At 26.2% G+C, this 22,897-nt stretch overlaps 1 protein-coding gene across 1 annotated transcript in view; it reads left to right on the top strand.

Moving 5' to 3' along the window:
• Nucleotides 1-22,897, top strand: part of LOC129975109 (proteasome activator complex subunit 4-like) — a 68,942-nt gene that overhangs the window by 3,778 nt on the left and 42,267 nt on the right. Inside the window, exons 3-20 of the mRNA XM_056088043.1 lie at nucleotides 1,749-1,865; nucleotides 1,947-1,991; nucleotides 3,418-3,567; nucleotides 4,250-4,313; nucleotides 5,600-5,674; nucleotides 8,432-8,551; nucleotides 8,671-8,760; nucleotides 9,261-9,319; nucleotides 9,559-9,765; nucleotides 11,461-11,647; nucleotides 12,430-12,516; nucleotides 12,889-12,953; nucleotides 14,118-14,271; nucleotides 16,325-16,423; nucleotides 16,607-16,744; nucleotides 17,676-17,897; nucleotides 18,739-18,896; nucleotides 20,720-20,812. Of these exons, the coding sequence (XP_055944018.1) occupies nucleotides 1,749-1,865; nucleotides 1,947-1,991; nucleotides 3,418-3,567; nucleotides 4,250-4,313; nucleotides 5,600-5,674; nucleotides 8,432-8,551; nucleotides 8,671-8,760; nucleotides 9,261-9,319; nucleotides 9,559-9,765; nucleotides 11,461-11,647; nucleotides 12,430-12,516; nucleotides 12,889-12,953; nucleotides 14,118-14,271; nucleotides 16,325-16,423; nucleotides 16,607-16,744; nucleotides 17,676-17,897; nucleotides 18,739-18,896; nucleotides 20,720-20,812 (2,130 nt within the window). The remainder of the gene's footprint in view (nucleotides 1-1,748; nucleotides 1,866-1,946; nucleotides 1,992-3,417; nucleotides 3,568-4,249; nucleotides 4,314-5,599; nucleotides 5,675-8,431; nucleotides 8,552-8,670; nucleotides 8,761-9,260; nucleotides 9,320-9,558; nucleotides 9,766-11,460; nucleotides 11,648-12,429; nucleotides 12,517-12,888; nucleotides 12,954-14,117; nucleotides 14,272-16,324; nucleotides 16,424-16,606; nucleotides 16,745-17,675; nucleotides 17,898-18,738; nucleotides 18,897-20,719; nucleotides 20,813-22,897) is intronic.

The raw sequence follows: 22,897 nt of genomic DNA, 5'->3' as shown, positions 1-22,897 counted from the left end.
TGAAGAAAGTAAACAATTGTTGCTTTAAAACAAAGTTTTATATTTCTAATGTAAGATTGATTTGTGAAATTTTTAAAAATGATGTTTGATCATTTTAAAATCAATTAATCTGATAGGATTAAATAATTTAAAAATGATCTTTTTGGTCATCTTTCCCAAAAAGTTAAGAATTGAAATTAAAATTCCTGTATTTGACATTCTTAATTCTGTTATCTTTTCCAAATTTTTTAAAATGTTATTCAAATATTTTTCTCTAAATTAAACAAAAATAATCAAAATTATTTTATAATATGTATCTTTTAATAATATGTATCAAGTTTTCCTGAAAAGTTCAGATTTTCTTTACTGATTTACTGAGAAAAGTTTTACTTGAAATGATATAAAAAAAAAAATCTAATTACGAAGCATATAAAAAAAATCTGTCTGCACAGAACAGATCAATTTGATTTGTTTCATAAGCAGACAGTTTTAAAATCTTGCAGTTAATGTTAGATTGATTCAGCATGCACGAGGCTCAGTTGCGATTGAAGATTATCTTGAGCCAAAATTTTCATCTTATGACTGATTCATTGTAAGATAGTAAACCATAAATTGAAAATCTGCTTCATCATAAGATTTTGAACGTATATTCATTATCAGTCTTTCTTTCAATTTTTAACCATCTGCACGCGATGTCTATTGCATGCCTTGACACAAGTGATGGCACTTTTCTTGGCAACACAAGTTTATTATGGGTGGATTATTATGATTACAACCTATGGATTAAATGATTGATGGTTATTTACATATGTACAGTTAAATTTCTTTTTAAATCTAAAATCATATCTAGGAGTTCCCACTGCAGCTCCCACAGACACATGCACTTGCCGATGTCTGCCAACACCTGCATAACTCGTCTCTCTCTTCCCTTCATTCCTTTTAGCCATAAGGCCAGATCAGCTATAGGAAAGTTAGAAATGTGACAATATCGTTGCCATAAGAATAATGCATTTATCTGCCATTTATTGTGCTATATGTTTGCTTGGGAATAATGCAGATTCTCTAAAGAAGACAAATTTCAATATGCATAGACATTAACAATATAGTGGAAGATTTTACTAATGTTTATATTACTGAAGATTTATGTCATATATAAAAATATATATTCTTTCTTTGTAAGCTGTATTAACATTAAGATATTTATCTTTTTAAAATCTGCAAAAAATCAAAAGTATGTGTTTTCTGTGATATAGAAAACTGAATGTGAATATATATATTTAAAAAAAGATCACTTGATACTGTCACAGTTAGTGCTACTGTGTTTTGTGGCTCATGTTTTGGTATCAAAAGAGGTATTCTTTGGATGTGTAGAAAGAATAAGCATAATTTCATTTGTGATTCATACTCAATCTAAAAAGATTGCTTTTTTTATATTTAATCTTAATTAGAAGGTGATTATTTTATATTTTTAATGACTAATAGTAAATATAGATAAAATTTTCTGGAAATCTATGTTTGAAAGATTTATTACTTAACTGTACGTAATTGAAAATCTTATAAAAATAGTGAAAAAATGGGAAAATGAAATTAAATAACTTTTCCGATTTTCATTATGCTGACATTGATCATGTCATAGACAACACTATATAGATTCTTATTGTTACTCACAAAATGCCTAATAGAAAAGTGAGGGCTTTTTTTTTTATTTCACTCAATTTAAAATTGAGTATATCTGATATTGTATTTATTACAAATTTTTTCTCTTATAGGAAAGTGGAACTTCTGTCACGAGATGATCTTATTTTACCATGGCGTCCATTGTATGAATTATATGATAAGCTTTTCTATTCAAATTTTGAATCTTATGGCATGGTCTTGATTCCTTGGTAAGTATAAATAAAAGTAACAATATAAAATAAAATTATTTTTTGTGTTGTAATTTTTTTTTACTATTGATATATTTGCAGCAATTTAGAAAACAACCTGAAAGCCCTCATTACAAATTGTAGTCCGTAAGTTTTTTTTTCTTTTATGTTTGATTAGCATTTAATGAATCTTTATAAACTTATTCATTGTCAAGATGCCATTTCTTTCAATTTCTTTAATTTACTGCCTGTTTAACACTAGTAAATGTTTTTGTATGTGATTCATTTTGAAACTTATTTTTATTATTGCAGTGCATCTTTTGTTGTTATGCATCTTTTTAAGTTGCACATAATACAATTTTTAAAATTCATTATTTCAAACTTAATATATTGTATATAAACTTTAGCAAGAATTCTTTGCAATTATTAATTTTATTAGTAGAATGTTTTTAATTGATAAAATCTTTTTTTTCTTCTTCTGATGCCAGGTTGCCGTTTTAATATATTAAATCAAATATACAAAGCATAAGAAAAACTGAGAATGTTTTTAAATTATGAGCTCTTTTGTATTAACCATATATTTGTGAACTTTTAGCTTGCATATCTTTGGCAAATATTGTCAATTGACTAGCATGACATTTTGATAATCTTTAAAATCAATTAATTGCTTGTTAACATAAGCATGACATCTTTGGCTTTCTTCTTTTTTTGTTATTAATTGTTGGCATGCAGTTAATGCACAAGGTATCAAGTTATGTATATTTGCTTAATAATTTGTCAGGAAAAATGGTATTTAATAACTGATTACCTTTGTTGGTCTTTAAGCAAATTTACTTTATGGTTATTAAATCATTGGGTGATCATATGGTTATTAAATCCCCCTATGTGGAATTATATTAAAATTCATGGATCCTTACATATAATTTAATTTGGCTGTTTTTGCATTATGCTCTGATACTACAAAATGTTTAAATATTATAAAATTAGGATATTCTGATGACTTATGCTGGTTATTGCATATAAATTCTGTCCTTTATCCTTGCAAAGTATTCGAGATATTTGAGTAAATATTTTGGAAAATATTAATATTCAAAAATAATTAATAATAAATTCATGTCCCATTTTTGCAACTTTTATTTCTTATTGGCATCTCCTGTGGTAATTTATTCATTTATTTACATGCATAGATAGATATCACTTATTGTTGTGATTGTTCTTTTATTACATTTTGTTTACCAGTATATTTATTTAATGCATGAATAAAAATTCATAGATATTTATGTATTTTTGTTTATATTTATATCAAAATTTGCAATTCTTTTTAGTGGGACATTTTCAGAAGTAATATCTGTAATGTAGTGGTGGCAGAACAGGCACCTAATCATTTTATTTATTCACTGTATTATATATTACTGAACTTCAAATAGTTGTTTTGATTGTACAATGAATTGATTAGGAAAAAAAAAAATCTTAAAAATAATTCGAACTTAATCAGTGCTAAAGTTAATATTGTATTGAATAATTCAAGAAGGACATTTTATGTAAATTTCAGTTAAATGGAATTAAATTTTAGATATTTTTCTTTGGAGTCTACTGAAGAAATATTAGAAGAATTCAGACCTTATTTGTGCCCATTTGATACTGAGATGACTAAAGCTATGAACTATTTTGATCTTTTCTTGTGTACTAAATTACCCCCTTCTGAGCATCACAGAGGTTTCAAGTAAGTATTTGAATTATATCGATTTTTATATTATAGATATTTTCTTTACCTCATTAAAATGCTTACATAAATATAAAAAGCAGTATGTTATTGAGCCTGTTATTTTTATTTTGAAATATTTTTTTAACGTAGTTTTGTTTCTGAATGTTTTTGAATTAATGTTGGATTTATAATTTTCATTTGAAATTATGGTTTGTAATTTATATTAATTTTTTTTCTTCTTATTTTTAAGACGTAGAGCAACCTTATAACATAGAGTAAAATGTTTGATTATTTACTCTGTATTAAATCATCCTTTAACTAAAGGGTTTTAAATTACAAATCTTATGTTATGAATTTATGAGCATGAAAATAAGAAAGAATAATAAAAAGAGCCATTTTAGGAATATTGCTGAAAATGTTATTTATAGCATATGTAAAAAAGATAAGGTTAACATTAATCTTATACTTTTGCATTGAAAATGTGAGTGTATTTTTTATTTAATTTTAATATTATTGTAAAATATTTTTTTTTAAATAATCCTCTGATTTGAAAATTTGGGTATGCAGCAATATTTTCATTTTTTTTTGTTTCAATTTTTTAATTAAGAAATATGTGTTGAATCAATTTCCCCAAAATATTTTGTACAGAACTTGTTTTACTCTATCTAATTATGTTACATTTTTTTATTTTTTATTTTAGGTTGTGGTTTAATGAGTTTATTGAAATGTGGCAAAATTGGCACAATATAGGAACTTGGGAGAATGTAAGCATATATACAAATAATATATTGTGTGCATAAGTTATGACAGTTACAAATATATATTAAATTATTTGTTTTATGTAATTATTGTAGAAAGTGTCTAATTAAAATACAATTAAATTTCCTAAAACAAAAACACTAAAAAAACTAAAACTTAACACTTAAAACTAAACTAAATTTCTTAATAAAAAAAAAAAAAGTAATCATGAAACCTAACATTTTGAAGATATCTAAAGAATCAGGAATTTAAATAGCAAAAAATATCTGAATGTTTCAATAAAGCATATCCTCTGAAGATTTTTTAAATTATATTTGTCATTTAAAAAAAAAATTATTATTATTTTCTAAAAGAATGTCTGATTGGTGAACTGTTTACCAATTTGGCCTTTGCAGCCTTATGATAGAACAGAAGTAAAGAGTTATTGGAACCAAGACTACAATTCTACAAAAAAAAAAAAAAAACCCACGTGCATAATTTTGCCCATGTTAAATTTAAATTGGTCAATGCTATCAAAAGTAACACTAGTAGGAAGCTAGTGTGATGGTAGGAGTTTGAGGAAGGAGATACTAGCTTTATGTTATAATCCAATCATATGATCAAAATCTGAAATTATGAAATCTAGCTTTAAAAAACATCAATTTGTTTCATATTAAGATGTTAATTAAAGTAAATGCTTATTAGTACTTTGAATCTATGTAAAAGGTTAATGAGAAATTTCTATCCTCTTAGAAACTTAAATGTTAAAATTGATAGTGAATTATAGAAAATAATTGCAAAATTTATTCAAATATTAGTTATTTATTTGGTTTATATTTAAATCATTTCCTTCATTATCATTTGAAGCATTTTTTTAAGTTATATTATTTATCTTAAAGTCATTAAAAATGTCCCATTTAGTGCTTTTTATAATTTTTTAAAAATCATCTCTTGCTTAAGACAGTTAGTACGACTATTGTGAAAAAGATGCCTTGTCATATTTGGATTAGTATAGCTCAATATTATTGTAAAACTTTCAGTATAATTTAAATCCTTAAAAGAAAGTATAATTTAAAATGTTAATAAGAAAGTATAATTTAAAATGCTAATTCTAAAAAATTCTAAATTTTGGCATAGAGAATAACTATTTAGAGGAAAACTAATCAGTATATAATGGAGCATTTCTACAAATATGTTTACATTGTATCATCTTCTGAAAGCTTCATATTTTTCTGTAGCATTTGTTTTTCTTTTTGGAGTATTTGATTTCTCATTTATATAATTGTACATTTTTTTTTTCTTTTTCTTATAGAACCTTTTATCTTTGTTCTCTCGCCTAGCAAAAGATAATATTGGTTATATTGATTGGGAACCTTATATGCCAATGGTAATCTATATTATTTTTTTGCTTTAAATATTTATTATATTGGGTTGGAAACTAAGTAATTGCAGATTTTTTTTAGAAAATCAAAGACAATTTTTTCATGGAACTAAATAACTTTATTCTGTAATGTATTGCCCATTTTGATCAATGACCTTTTGCCATCTTTCAGGCAGCATCATAATCCCATGTTCATAAAACTTCTGGTTTTTATTAGCAAAAAACTGAATCAGGTACGATTTGACATCATCATCATTATTGAAATTTTTACCATTCAAGGAGTTTTGTAAAGATCGAAAGAAAAAGTAATCAGATGGTGCAAGGTCAGAACTATATGGTGGATGTGGCAAAACATCCCAACCAAGCTCCAATAATTTTTGCCGAGTGACCAAAGATGTGTGTGGCCTTGCATTGTCATCATGGAATACAACACCTTTTCGATCTGTCAATTCAGGTCGCTTTTCTTCAACTGCATTGTTTAATTTCGTTAGTTGTTCAATATAGACATCAGAATTGATCGTTCGGTTGGGTGGTAAGAGTTCAAAGTAGACAATTCCTTTGTAATCCCACCAAACTGATAACAAAACCTTCTTTTGATGTTGTTTGAGTTGGTTCACCTGGCCTGCTCCACAATATTTTCCGCTTGATATTGTTGTAAACAACCCATTTTTCATTGCCAGTTATCAGTCGTTTTAAAAATGGATCATTTTCATTACGTTTCTTTAGGAAATCGCAGCTGTTAATGCGTTGCGTTAAATGCGTTTCTTTCAGTTCTTGAGGAACCCATGTATCGAGTTTTTGAACATAGCCAAGTTGTTTTAAGTGATTTTCAATGCATGTATGTGATACATGAAGCTTCTCTGCGATCTCACATGTTGTACTGTGACGATCCGAATCGATTATTGCTTTGATTAGGTCGTCATCAACTTCAACTGGACAACCAGAGCGTTTTTCATCTTTGAGTGAAAAATCACCAGAACGAAATTTGGCAAACCAATTTTGACACTGCCGTTCTTTTAAGGCTTCGTCACCATAAACAGCACATAACTTTTTATGAGCTTGCGATGCGTTTTTCCCTTTGCGAAAATAAAAAAGCAAAATATGACGAAAATGTTCCTTTTGATTTTCCATTTTTCAACGAACGCCAGACGAAAACTACGCAACCGATCAAAAAACTTTTTTTACTGATTGACAGCTGAATTGCCAACTATCAAATAACAAAATTTGTTTTACATTTGTACTACATCTGCAAACCTAAAAATTCAACTGAAGCCATCTATGAGTGAAATCCGCAATTACATAGTTGCCAACCCAACAGAATAAATTATTATAAGAATATGTTTTACTTGCACTAATGTTTTATAGTGATTTTGTGTTGTAATTTTTATTTCTTATTTAAATTTTGTCAACATAAATAAAACAAAGGAATATGGCAAAAGGCTCTGTATCATTGTGGACTTTGTATAACTTCCATTAACCCTTTTGCGTCGACTATCACATATACTTGCCAGCAAGAAATGCACTCATTTCCCGGCCAACATGCTTGCGTGCCAGAGAGTTTTCTCATTCTTTCCCTTTACCAGTGTCCTGGAACATTTTGAAAACTGTAACTTTTGGCACAGGATGGCATTGTATGTCCATATGGTTAGATTTGACCTTCTATTCAAAATGACTCGCATACACTTGATGTTTGATTATATAAATGGAAAGGAATGTTTCCGAATGGCATGCTTTATGATGGCTCTTTAAATTCGTACTCCGTATTTGTTTATAGTAAGCAGGAGAGTTTTATTTTTGCTACAGCATTGGGTATTTCGGTTTGCAGTTCAGTTTTTAGTGGATAATTGGATCTTGTAGATGCAAATTTTTCTCTTTTTACCGTTAAAATGTTAAAGTTTTGAAAATGTTTAATTGAGCTTGAAATAGCAGAAATGATGCAAAATATTTCAGATATTGATCCTGAATCAGATTCAGATAGTAGTGATAGTCACACTATAATATATCACGGAACATTATTAAACAATGCTTTAATATGTTGGTAATTTCGTAAATTTAGGATTAGTAGCAAAAAAACCTTCTGGCCCTGGACAGATACTTGTGAAAGAGACTGCCAGTCTCAGCGATAAGCATACGTTTGTGCTTCTCGTCGCAAAAGGTTTAAATATTGCAACACAGATAAATTTTTTTAGTTAATATGATCATTGAGGTTAGGAATAAATTGGGAACATCTTTTCAAGCAAACAAATTTGGTAAGATATTACATTTTTATAATTAAAAATTTTATTATTTTTAAAAAAATCTGAAACAATTAATCAGCATTGTTTTAGAATTTAAAGATTATTTATAAGTACTTCATAAATAAAGATATGCATATTTTTTATTTCAAATAGCATGCTTTTTATGTTTGAGATGTTTTAGCAAAAATAGAAGAAATAAAATAATCAAGTAATTGTTAGAAATTTTTGAAAACCAAGAATTCTGAGATATGCGATTTTTCCAATATAATTACATCTGATGTCAGTTGTTAAGATTCTTGTATTATTTAAAATTAGCTGTGTATTTTTGTTTCTAAGCTAAGAATGCTAATTTTCTATTTCATATTTTTATGAGGTTATATAAACATTTTAATTATTTTTCATTAAACATTAATGTTTTTGTTATTTCATAATTTTTGAAAGAGGAAAAAGCTTTGTATATTGAAAGTAACTTTTAAAATATACCTATTTCTTCATTCCTGTTAACATTACTAAACATTTTTTTTAGATTTTCACAGGACTTCTACGTAGTTTTAATCTTCCAGGTAGGACATCAATGGTTCAAGTAGTTAGAGTAGTTTCAACTTTTGACACTAGTGTTATTGCAACATTGTTAGCTTCAATGCTGGTAAGTTTATACAAAATTTTGTTGTTGCAGTATTTGTTTTACTAAGTGAAAATATTATCAATTGATTTATTTTCTATAATTAACCAGTGTTAGTTTTTAAATATGAACTATTTTTTTAGGGTAGAAATAGCAGTTGTCAGCTTCACATTAGCAGACTTTTTAAAGCTTTAGAATCTTTTTATCATCCATCAAATCATGGGAGGTGGTTAGTGAGTATTTCAATTATTTTTTTTCTTTGAAATTAATGTAATTACTTGTTTTTTTAATAAATATTAAGAAAATTGTTAATTGCCAATATTTTGTATACATATATTTTTTTGAAACTTTTGTTTATTATTAAATATTTTGACAATTCAAATTTTTTTTGTGATTTTTTTTTTTTTTATTGAGTAAGAATAAAAGTTGTATTTTTCATATTAATTCGATAAGCATCATGTTTATGCATCATAAATGTGTCAAATTGTATTTAAAAATACAAACTAAAATTTAGTGATTTAAAGAAGAAAGTGTGGAAATAATTCAATTTAATATTAAAATTTTATAGAATCTATAAAAACCTAAAATTATTTTTTGTTATTTTTAAATAATTTTTGTTTAAAGAATGCAAGCATCTTTATTTGCATCTTTGCTTTTGTATGTCTAATTTTTTTTCAGAACAATGATTTTGAAATTAATTTTGTCTATTGATGGCTTTTAAATTTCCTTACAGGGAAAGATGCAAAGACTTCTGCAGAAGCTACCACTTGCTGTGATAAAACGTTTGCACAGGTAAAATTATGTAATTTTAATAATGAACTTTTTGTTCTAAAATAATTTTTTAACTATTAATTAGTAATTTAGTTTCAGTATTAGAGTATTGATGACTTAAATGTCCATTATTGTAAGTTGAGAAAGTATACTGATTATATGATCTGAAATTTGAATTTAAAAATATTTTTGCTGTTTGCTTTTATGTAATGTTAGCTATAATTTTAAGTGTTCTGTATTGTATTGTTTAATATTTGTAGGGAAAGATACCGTAAACCATCATGGCTAACTCCTGTTCCAGAAGAATATAAGTTAACAAATCAAGAAGTAACAGATTTTGTGAATAGTATAGTCCCTGTTGCATTGCTTTCTATGTTCAGCAAGAGGGGTTGTAGAGACTCGGCTACTGCATTGCAAAATCTTGGTACTCTTCGGCCAGAATTGGTTATACCACCTATATTAGAAAGGTTAGATTCCTTTGTAAAATATTGATTGTTATATTAATATTTTTTTTTTCTGTTTTGCATGGGATAAAATATGAGTAAAAATGAAAAATAGATCTACATTCTATTTGTTCCAAGTAAGAATAAAATAACTTTTTAAATATTTATTTTAAATACACACACACACACACATTAATGTTTGCCATAATATTGGTTGGAATAAGCTGTTGTCTGAAATATTCATTTAACTTTAATATTGTTATGTTGAATGTGTGAAATATATTTTATTTGATTTTAAATTAAGATTATTTCATGCAATTTCAAAACTGCTACAAAAACTTTTGTAAAACAATACTTTTGTTATTTTCTGTGTCTTTACTAGAGTTGTACCAATTTTTGATTTATCGAAAAAAATCTATATTTTTGAGAAATTGATTTTTTGATGCCAATTTTCGAAAAATATTGATGTATCGAAATCACTATCATGAATAATAGTTTACGATGAATTGCGACACAATAAATCGATATTCGCAATTTGGATTTACAATTTCGTGCTGGTTATCGTTTAGGGTTTTAAGTATAAGTTTTGTTCTAATATATAAAAATACTTGTTTTAAACATGTCATTTTGGAATAATAAACTGTTTTCTGTTTTCTAGCTGAATGATGCTATTATGCAAAAATAATTGTGCTTATCAGGAGGTTGCTTATTGACCTTTGTTTATTCATTAAATATTCATCTTCAGAAATAAAAGCAAAATGGATTAATTCAGATTAAATCCACAATTTTATTCGCATTTCACACCTAAGCATACTCGCATAAAAAGAAAAAGAAACTCCATTATAGTTCTGTTTTTGCCCGGCGCTCATGATAAATCGCAATACAATAAATCGATATTAACAATTAATTTACATTTTCAATTTCGTAATGCTTATCGATTAGTGTTTATTAGTTTTAATACTATTAAAATAAGAATAAAAATTGATGTAATTCTTATATAAAATTAATTTTTCAAGACATCAGATTTTCAATTCATGATTGATTAAAACTACTTAATTTTACTTGTTAAGGGCATTATTATGTTGTTTTCCCTTTCTTTCTTTTTTTTTTTATAAAGAATGAAAGAATCTGAAGTTTTTTTAAGTTCAGCTGTAAAAAAAAATGAAATTTTCGAAATTATTATATTAAAGAAGCACAATTTTATAAATTGTAACATGCAGACATTGCTTTAATATTGACACACTTTATTAAAGGGGGTTTAACACAATTATTTTCAAACTATTTTTATTCAAAAGATAGAAAATATTTTTATTATATAAATTGAAACTTCCTTTTATTTGGAGTAATTTTGATCAGTCATCATGTTAAGAGAGAGACTATTTATAACTTATAATAGCTGTAAATAAAAAATGATAACACAATATATTGAAAAATATCGATATGTGTTGGACGATATATTGTGATAATGATATTTGGTTATCGCTCAGCCCTAGCCTTTACCTTCTTAGCAGTTAGAGGTAGAATTTTTTTAATAGCCACATAATAGAACGAGATATAAAAAAATATATGAATTATTTTAATAAATAGTTGATAATTCTTGAAATGAAAAATGAAATTCCCAATTTAATATGTTGTAATTTGTTGGAAATGTAATTTTATTAATTTTGTACATAAATATGTTAATGCTTTTTGAAATTTTTTAATGCATTTTTAATGTAGATTGTATTCATCTCTTGAGACATTAACAGAGCCCCATCGCTTAACTGCTGCCATGCATTGTATGGTTCCTGTATGTCGGCCTCTTGTTCTGAAGAATAAATATTTTCCTGAAGGACCTACCCATGTTATACCACTATTAATGGCTGCCTTGCCAGGAATCGATTCTAACGATATTAAGAAATGCATGGTCAGTATTAACTTCAGATCAGCAATGATGCATAAATGATATTTTTTTTAAATCAAAAATAATTTATCCACTGTGAAATTTGATTTTTATATGTAGAAAATCATTTCACAGCTTAATTTTTAATTATGTATCTATATCGATTTTTATTTTATCTATATCAAGATTCGTAGTGAAAATTTAGTGTCTACTTTATATTGTTTAATTGATATTTTATTCGATTCCAGAATTATTTCCATGCATATTTGAAGGTTCTTTGGTTGGTCTTTAATAAACAATAGTTTTAGTAAATTCAGTTTTTTTTTTTATTAACTGATAATTTATTTTATAAATTATTATAACTTATTTGAGATAAATATTTAGCTGCAAGTTATATCCTTTCATGATGAAAATCTTATATTTATCTAATATTTTGGAACAAATAAAACTAATTGAAATTAATTAATGATCAAATTTTGATATATGAAATTTTCAGAATCAGACTTCGCACAGTTTTATATAAACTGTTTTGAAGAATCTTTGCATACTAAATGTCAAATTGGGTATTTTCTTTTGACTTCTATATTCTCTTGGGTAAATTTCTGATTTTAAGGAAAATTATTGCTCCAATCTGATGGCTACAAGAATCTTAAATTTTGAATTAGATAACAATTATTTTTTATACAGGAATGCCAATAATCTAAATAATGTCACTAAAAGGGATTTATTTTTCATGGGCTATAATACTTTATTCATTTTTAACATAATGTAAAATCTTAACCTTTTTTATACCTTTTTATCTTCAGGTGACTTTTCAGTTTATGTCCACCCTCTCAGCCTTAGTCTTATTTCACGATTCCTCTAGTGCAGCAAATAATGGAGAATTACCAGAGGTGAGATGCATTATTTTAGTTTGAGAGTAAATTTCTAGAAATAATTAACAGTTTATGGCACTGAACTAATTCATATTCAAATATTGTAAGTTACAAATGAGTGATCATTTTTTCAACTATTAATTTTGTAGTTAATAATGAATTTGATGCAAATATCTGAATTAAAAATGCTTTGTAGAAAAATGTAACATTGTATGTTAATTTTGTAAAATATTTAATGGAAGCATAATTAAAATAATATAGTTTTTGTTTTTTAAATTTAAGCATTTGATTAACATATTATGATCAAAATATCAATTACTACTGCTTTTTAATTTCTGTTACGCGATTTTGAGCAATTTGAAAATAATTATAATCCATTTTTGTCCTTAGAATGTACGAGAAATGTGTCTAGCTACTGCTGCATTTGAAGATTTTGTTCTTCAGTTACTAGATAGGCAAGTATATTCTAATTGTTTTGTGTTTGATGGATTGCTTCTATAAGACACACAATCAGGAAAATGCAATCATTTTAACTTTTTGCTGTCTCACATTCGTTTATTCTTCTAAAAAAATTGTTAAATTTTTAAAAATCTCTATATTATATATATTAAAGAAATTGTACATGAATAAATAAGATTCAAACTGACTTGTAAGATATTTTTTATGCTTATTTTATAGACTTTATTTTTTTATTGGTATATTCCAATAGGTAATGGATAGCTCTTTCCTAAGAGGATATATTTCCTATTAAAAAATTGCATCTACAGTTTTAAATTTAGATTCAAAATATTCTTATGAGGCATTTGAAGCTACTGTGTATGGCTTATAAATAATAATAACAAAGATGTGTTTCCCTTTGATGCAGTTTTTCAAATTTTCTGCATTCAAAACTATTAATGTGTTTATAAATATTTAGAAACTATTTTGGTGTTTAAAAAAAACTAAGATTTTTTTTTCATTAAAAAATTAAAACATTCTATGTTTATTAGTTGTTGTGATTTTATCAATCTGGGAATGCATATACTTTTAGATTTGAAATTAAGTAAGACTTTTGAGATGGAGATATGCAAGTTTTAAAATAACATCAAATAAAGATAATAATTATCATTTATAAATAAATAATTGTTTGGGAAGTTCAGAAATTTTACAAGGAAATTAGAAATTTCTCAAATGCAAAGAGAGTTTGAAAAAAGACATATTTCTTGGCTTCTGGGCAGTTTAATTTCAATTTCCAATTTTATCAATGGAAGATTTATGCACCTTTTTGTCAATGTATTTATCTTAAATTTAATCAGAATACATGTTTTATATTACATTCATTCCTTTCATATTTCATTTCTATTTTTATGTTTAATAAATTTTTTTAGGGTTCTGTGTATCACAAACAAGTACTTGAATTAATTCTACTTTATATACACACATGCTAATATAATTATCAGACTAATTTGAACTAAATATACTAATTATCAGAAATTAGACAATGTATGTAATTGTAAAATTATTATAAATTTGTTTAAAGGAGAAAAAATTATTTTACAAGAATTTAAGGAATCTACTTAAGTATTTTGTTAATTATAAGAATCGAATGTTTAGATTAATAGTATTTTTTTTTTCTGTAGGATTTTTGCTTTAATTGAAAATAGTTGCTTGGATAACCCAAGTCGTTTAGATCGTGACTCTGAACGCACAAATCCTGAAGAACATTATCTAGAAGTTGGCCTGAATAGCACGTTTGGGATAGTTATTATGCAAAGTTCTCCTGCCATTCATGAAGTTAGTGTGAAAAGTTTATAGCTTGCAGTCGACTTTTGAATATTATGTGAAAATACTACTTTTTTTTAGATGATATTCAAATGTTTATCTGAGAAAAATTTGATTTAAGCATGAAATTGTGTTTCTTTGTTTTTAGTAAGGAGTCATGGTGACTGATTGGTTTGTAGATCTCAGAATTTTTTGCTTTCATTGAATTTCCAGCTCTTATAGGAATGTTATATTCATTAAATTTGTTGTCAGGATTACAATATATACAATTTTGGTGGCTAGTTTAAGAAATTGGCGTCCTGACCATTGTTTCAGATTAAAATGTTTTATCAATTGCCCTTATATAATTTCAACACAGTACATCATTAGATTGACAAATTGAAACTTTGTAAATAAGGTAGTTATTTGGTTGTTAACTTGTGCTGTCAGAAATAGCTAGTGGAAGTAGTAGAAGAAGAAGAAAAAAAGGGCAGAGTTTTAAAAAGGGAATAATAGTAATACCAATAGCAAATCATATTTTATAGAATTTTGTTCGTAATGATTTCATTAATATTTGGAAACAAAATAAAATATCCCTGAGGGAAACCTAAAATTGAACATTCCCCCCCCCCTTCTTACGTAGAAGATTAAAAAAAAAAAAAAAAAAAAAAAGCCTAATCCAATATTTAGATGTTTTTATTTGAAAGAATGCTTTCATTAATTGAAATGAACTTTATTTAATTATGTTATGAAAAATTAAAAATGTGAAGAATTATTTCTAGTTTAGTATTTATTGTTAATCAGCATTTTGATTATTAATTCACATTTAATCATTTTGTTTATAATTATTCCTTCTCAGAAATAAGAATAATTCTTGATACATTGTTATATAACTGTCGATATCACAGGCATAGAGAAATTCATTATCAAAATTCTACTTCTTCCACATAAATAGATTTATGTCACTAACTTTGAGCAACATGGAAATATTTTTGTTCAATTATAAAATAGTAGTACATTTCTAATTAAGAATCTTGTAATATATTTAAGATGTTTATTCTGTTGCTATGAAAGTGTTCAGTTGAATTTGTGCAAGAATGTTGTTTTTAATTTGTTAATTTTCTTTCTTATTTTTCATTCTTAAGTATTTAAATGCACAGTGAAAATTGAAGTGAACTTAAGATACTTGAAATTTGAAACTGAGATGACTTTTTTAAATGTTACTCTGAAATTTTGCAACATGAAGAATCATTATAATATCAAAGTTCATGAGCTCCAAACATTTGTTTTATTTAGAATCATTGCACACAACTTTAACCCTTTGACTACCAATTTTTTAAAATCTTTTTCTCTGCAATTGTGTAGCAAATGAAGATAATAGCTTTTGTATTAGGAAAATCTATTAGTTTTTTTTTTTTTTTTTTAAGTTTTTAAACCCCAGTTGCTAGGACATGAGGGCCAAACACATCCTCTCCTCCCACCACCACCAAGAAAACTACGTTTACTTAGAACTATTTAAGCTGATTTTTAAAGATTAGTGGGATGTATATGCCCCTTTGGTTGTCAAAAGTTTAAGAAAACAGAATTTGTTTTTAAGTGTTTAGTTTCAAAGTAAAATCTGAAAAATTTATTCAGGTATTAGCAAAATATTCAGTATATAAAGCACTAGAGTTATTAAAATTTTAAATTATAATTTTCTATTTATACTGCATTATTATGCTTATTTTTTCTAAAGCTGTTCGGTAAAATACATTTTGAAATTATTTTAAAAGTCTTTATATAGTGCCGAGAAACTCTCTTGTGCGTTTTTATTATATTTAATATTAATAAAATTGTCAATGCAGTTTGTTTCTTATAAGATATTAGTTTATGAAATATATTTCTCTGGTTTGATCGAATTTTTAAAAATTTATATTTTGGAACTTGTTTATTAAAAACTATTAAACTTATTCCAAATTCAAGTGAAGATATCTGATTAATTCAATATGTTTTAAATTGTATAATTTTTTTAAATAAATTGTTTTATATTTAATTTCATATTGTTTTGGGAATTTCGCAACTGATTTTTTTTTCTTTTTAATCATAGATAGTTGTTAAAAGACTGCAAACATTTGTAACCAGCCACATTTTTGAAATTAATCTCTCTGGTAAATATGCAGCAAATATGTGCCGAGTTCTTTGCAGAGTAAGTAAATTTCTTTAAAATTTCATTTTTTTTTCTTCTGCTAATAAAATTTTATTAATCAACTAATAAGGAACATTTGAAAATATTTTTCATTTGTAAAAGCTTTTTGCTAGTGTTTAGTTTATTGATGTAAAGAAACTGTATATTTTGAAGCAAGAATAATTTTATTCTATAATTTTTTAGGTTACTCCACAGTTAGGTTTACCAGCATTTTTGCCTCATTTTTCCAAATTAGTTTTAGCATTGACTGAGCATGAAGAAATTTTCAATGAAGAAAGACTTGATGATGAACTCCTCTTTAGTTTATTGATATTATCTGAGGTAATTCTTTTCTTATGAAATTTTATATGCTTGAACTTCAACTACTTGTTTATACTGATTTGTATATTCATGAATATAAGTACCGGAATTTCTGCTCTTAATAAGTAAATGAGTCTTATTCATTAATGAAAATCAAAGTATGAGCTTTCTTTGGATTATCTGTTTTGGATTATTGGATTGTCTTTTGGTGATCCATGATTTTCTTAGCTTTATGTATATACATTTCGGTTAGATCTAGAAGTAAATTTTTCATTTTATTCTGTGAAGAATGAAGTGAATTTAAGTATTAATTTGAAAAATGGGACTTAAGTTTGGTTTATCTATTTGATGGTAGATTTTCTTTATTAAGATATTTCTTTTCAGAATGAAGGGGTTGAACAATTTGAAATGGATGGATTATTTAAATATTTATTAAAGTAGTAAGGCATTAAGAAACTATCTCAAAATCCATAATAATACTGTCTTAATAACTTAAGTATGGTACAAATAGAAAGAAATCCATTTTTATATGGCTAAATCACTGTTAGTATACAAAAAATTTACAGCATCTCTAAATTAAACATAGGTAATTAATGAATAATAGAATGAACAGAATCTTAACACAACTTTCACATTCTTCAATGCTATCGAACTTTCTTGCACTTGCACTTGTACGAAGAATTGAGAATATATCTTGGAAGAATAACTTGATGTGTAGACAAGGCAGTTGAGAGTAGGATCAGTAAAAGAGTCAGTATTCCAATCACTTAGTTTATATCTTCTTTTGTAAATTGATATGCCACTTAGCGCTTCAGATTTGAGGCATTCTTTTTTATATTCCCTGTAAGCTAATGTAAAATAAACTGTACATTCATCTCTAGTTCTACAGTTATTATTATTATTATTTCTACTCTTAAATGAAGTAATATTTTTAAAAATTTTATTTGCATAGATTATACGATGTGATGGTAAACAACTTTTGAAATATCAGAACTACATTATTGAAGTACTCCAAAAAGCTCTGAATTTAAGATGTAAAGAGGGATATAACTTAGGATGCTCATTATTGAAGCACTGTTTGAAATCTTTAGTTCTGATGTATCCATATGATACATGTAGTGTACCTGATCCATGGACTCGTCATAGTTCAGAAGAGTTTCATCTATATATTGAAGTAAGTTCAAAAAATTGATTTTATGATTTTACATAGAATAGGAATAGAATAGAATTTTATAATTCTATAGAATTTTAATAAGACATATTCTTAGCTTCAGTAAGATAAGAAAATTATAGTGTGAGATAAAGTCGACATATTTTAAATAATAATAGTAAGAGCTATTTTCTTTTCGCAACCAACTGTTTTGCTTAGTAATTAAAACTTTCCAAATTTTTAAACATTTAAAGTTTAAGTTATCAAATGTAATTTATGAGTGAACAAAATGTATCTGTATTATGGGAAGGCAAAAGATTAGGAGATTCTAACCAGTAATTTCTATCAATCTTGAGAAATTTAGATGAACCATTACGTTTTATTTTTATTGAATGCAGTAAACAGCAATGATATATCAAAAAAGGATGTATTCAAAACTTGGGCTATTAAATATAGTGGTATTTTTAGTTCTTAAGAGTTATGAGTTTATGAGAGGTAAAATTTTCTTTCTTTCACTAAATTAAATCTAATATTGATGGATAACATTTTTGAAACAGTTAAGAGAAATAAGATATAAAATTGAATTACAAAACAAGGATTATTAATGATGGAAGTTTTAAATTTATAAATGAATTGCCCTTGTTTGGAATGATATGCAGATTTTATACTCATCAAAAATTATTAGAAATTTGGAAATTTAGTGGAATTGATGTTAAAGCAGTAAATTACATTTGTTAAGTCAATATACAATAGGAAAGGTTATTTATAAAAGTTTTGTCAAATGGTGTAACAAAATATATTTTTACCTTATTTTTTAAAATTAGTATTGTAAAAATACAAGTCTTTTTTACCCGTCTTGTCATAGGATTGGGGCAAAGCAGGCGAACTTGATAATTTAAATGTCCAGTATCATTTGCCCAGTGACGAGGAGATAGCTGTTGCTCAAAAGCTTTTAGAAATGTTTGTGGTGCCAGAAATTGAAAAATTAAGAAGTTGGTCTTGCAAAGAAATTTCACTTCCAAGGTATTAATTCTTTATGTGATGTGTAATAGTAATTTTCATGAAAATAATTAATGAATTGCAGAACTACAAATATCTGTATACAATCAATAAAATACAGTGTTGTATTTATGTATTTTGGAACACCCATTAGTTGCATTACCCTTTAAGCTGTTCGCTCTAATGTTTTTTTAAGTAAAGCAAAATTTCAAAAGTCTGAGGCGATGCAAAATGCAATTGGAATTATGTAAGCTCTGCATTTATTTCTATTAATCTGAAACTGTTTTCTACTGTATATATTAAACATATAATTTATAAATTCAAACATATACTTCCTACTGGCACAGTGAGCATAGAGTATAGATGATGCTTTATAGGGCAGCTATTATAAACTAATATTTGCTGCCCACTTTGTGAAGCAACAATTTTCCCTTTCTGATCATATAAAATAACTATTAAAGATATCAAAGATTACTTACATATCTTTTTAATATAAAAACTGAAGTATTAAATCTTAAATTTTCTAAATGATTTTAAGAAAATTATCAAAGAACAGAATAATAAGAAAAAAAATAAAGAAACCTGTATCTTTTTGTGATTGTAAAAGGTTAATGAAATTAGAATTTTATGCTTGAATTATTTAAATTGTTTTTCATTCTGTCTGTAAGATGAGAGATAATTTAATGTAATGTTGTTTGGTTTAAAAACATTTTTTTAACCCTTTGCGATGAGCATGTCAAATAAGCATCACCAGAGAATGTCTCTCACAGCTAGGCTTACCATCTGTGCATTTCTGGAAATCGAACTCGTGGGATACTGATGCATATGTGCATTTTAAATTGGAATAATTTTTAATTGCTACTAGATAGTTCCCTGTGTCCTTTACTTTTAAAATATAGTTTTAGTATCCTGACCTTCAGTCTGATCATATTCAACTTTAGTTTGGTATTTTACACATCAGCAGCTGTGGGGGTGGGGAGTAAAAATAATATTAATAAACAGAGCTGGGTTGTGTAACTTTCCTTTGGATAGAATCATTTGGATTTCTTCTTTTTTTACTATTACTGTGTAACTGTAGTCTGTTTGGGTTTTACTGTCAGTTCTGTTGTATCCTAAATCTAAGCAGAATACATTTCGAGTGCTTCTCTTTTTACCTTGGTTTAAAAAGGTTATTACCTTGGTTATTAAAGCCTTGGTTTCGGCTTATTATGGCAAGAAAATGCGATTTGTGAGAGGAAAAATGTCCTCATATTATAAATAATCTAAAAAGGTAGCAAAATTGATGAATTTAGGACTTAAACTTTAGTTTTGTGATTTTTTTTCAAAGTTAAGCTTAACGATGCAAAACCCCCATCCTGTGGGATGATTCCTTCCACATATGCTCTGTTCCGTAAATGAGTCTGAGATAGAGCCTCCATAACAAAATGGTTAATTGCTAATAATAATAATTTTTAATAGCTTTCAATCAATGGAAAGCAATGCATTTAAAATTTAAATATGATTTTCAGGTACCTACTGGTAAATGCAAGATATTAATTGTTAAAAAAAAAAAGACAATTTTAGTAAAATTACTAAACTGACACCATTGATCATTATTTTGTATTCATTCTTCACCAATGTTATGCAAGGCATTTGAGACCACTTTTCTCTGATTTAAATTAATTAAATGAAGGATTTTAATATTTCTTCCCTCGAAAGGAGCAACATTTAATTTAAATAACATAAAATTTTTATATTTGTATGTAAATTATGTATATGATTTTCAATATTTCGTATTATAATTATTTCATTATGTAGTGTTTTTTTTAGATATCAGCAACTTTATAATTTTGTTTAAATCATTTCAGAGACAGAGTGCATCGTTCATTGAGCATTATATTCAGCGGCATTTATGGAGCTAGTACTGCTTTACCTTTGTGGGAAGAGGAACAAATTCAGTTGTAAGTTACTTTGCAATCAAGATTAGAATAAGCTGGAAACAGAAATCTTTTGTGCAATTTCAAACAATTGCTGATTACATGTACCATCCATAATTTACCATTTATTTATTTGAACAAACCTAATGCTTGACAAAATAGGCACCTTTTTCTATATTTTGTCTTTATATGTTAATTGTAGTTGCTGAAATTGTGAACTATTACAAATATGCATTTTAATATGCTATACTCAAATATTAAAAAGGTCTTGATTTATGTTGATAATACTATAAAGATATTGAAAATTCCTCTTTAACTAAGACTTATAGTTTGTTTGTAATTTTAATATTAAGACAAATTGTTTAAAATATTTCCATATGATTTTTTTTTCTTTCTTCAGTTTTTTACAGGATGTACAGCATTATGAAAAGTGCATAAATATGAAAACTGCTTTTAAACACATTAAAAGTTCTTAATTTTGATAAAAAGTCCTTAAAATGGGCTTAATTTTTTTGAAAAATGCAAGAAACCTTTTTCTTTCCCCGTGTTGAATATGACAATTCAATAGCTTGTTCTGAAAGATATGTATCAAAAAAAAAAAAAAAACCATAAAAAGCAGTAAAACTGAAGAGTTTGGAGAAGGAATCCAGAATGAAATAAATGTAGAGGTTCCAAGACATTAAAATTATATTTATTTAATGAGCCCTTTTTTTTTCTGCTCTCTCTATGACAATGTGTATTGCAATTTATCAAAATTCTGGAATACTAACCTGGAAGGAGCAGTACAGAATACAGATTGTGTCATATTTGTGACTCAAAAAAGGTTTGAACTACAATTTTTAATGTTTTATATGTTGAAGAATTTTAGTTATTCCTGATAAATGTATGTTTAACCTATTATGTGTTGTTAAACAAGAAGAATGTGCAGGCTTGTCTGATCAATGAAGAATAAAAATAAAGCAAGGTGAATATGATACAGTAAAAGAGTTCTATCAAACATGTGAGAACCTGCTCTAAAAACACTTACAATGAAGTTTTTCTAGTATGTTATACAACCAATCATTCTCATTAATATATCTTTTTGGAGCAAATCCTTGATTGACCTCTGAATGAGAATTTACTATACGGAATCATTGGGGTATGTAATTCAACTAATCGATTGTATAAAATTCAGTATGATAAATTTTAATTTTAACCCTTAAATTTTTATTAATCGTGATTTCCTTCGCAATGTTTTTTATGCGTCCCATTTAAAATTTGTTGAACCAGACTTGCCAGATTTTAGTTTTTTTTTTTTAAAGTAAAAAATATCTCCTAGTTTTTTAGTATTTAAATTTTTTTTAAAGTTTTTCAAAATATTCATTTTTTTTTTTACTTTTTAGATTTGATTAATGATTTTTGTTTTTTCTCTTTTTGTAACTTACATAATTTTTCGTTCCCCAGTAATACATAATTTTTCACTTCGCAGTAAATTGTCTCTACTAGTTTGGGGAAAGATTTGTTCCGATTGTCAGAGAAATGCATAACATAAACAATAGCAGCTAGTAACACTAAATTTGGCAGTTGTTTGATTTTTGGGCATTAAGAATGGATTTTTCAAAACTTTAATTGAAAGTTTAATTAAAAACAAATTTTTAATATATGTTTGTCATAATATCAATGCATATTATCACATAAAAATTATTTTTACACAGTTTTAATGATTAATGTCCTCTGAATAAAAACTGAGTTTTAACATTTTCATGTATTACATTATTACATTGAAGCATATTATTGCACAAAAATTATTTTTGCAGTTTCATAAAAGTTTAAAAAGAGTAGCTTTTCAATTATAACAATTTAATTTGAATAAATGCTTTTTTTTTTTTTTTTTTTTTTAGTTTTAGCAGTTTTGGACACAATTTGTAATAATGATTTTTATAATGAAATTCAAAATAATATAATTGTTTTGTTGTATTGTCAACTCTCGTAACTTTTTCACACTATTAATAGTGTGATAAAAAAAGTTCTTTCACTATTTTAACTTTTAAACATTGAATAAGATTCTTTATTAGGTTTAATTTTGTTAAATTTTGAGGGGCTGCAATATATTATCTCATGCTGGTTTCA

Source organism: Argiope bruennichi, chromosome 7 (assembly GCF_947563725.1).
Source record: "Argiope bruennichi chromosome 7, qqArgBrue1.1, whole genome shotgun sequence".
In the NCBI taxonomy this organism is placed as follows: domain Eukaryota; kingdom Metazoa; phylum Arthropoda; class Arachnida; order Araneae; family Araneidae; genus Argiope; species Argiope bruennichi.
Note: the sequence above shows the minus strand (reverse complement) of the source record. Positions and strands in the feature narration are given on the sequence as shown.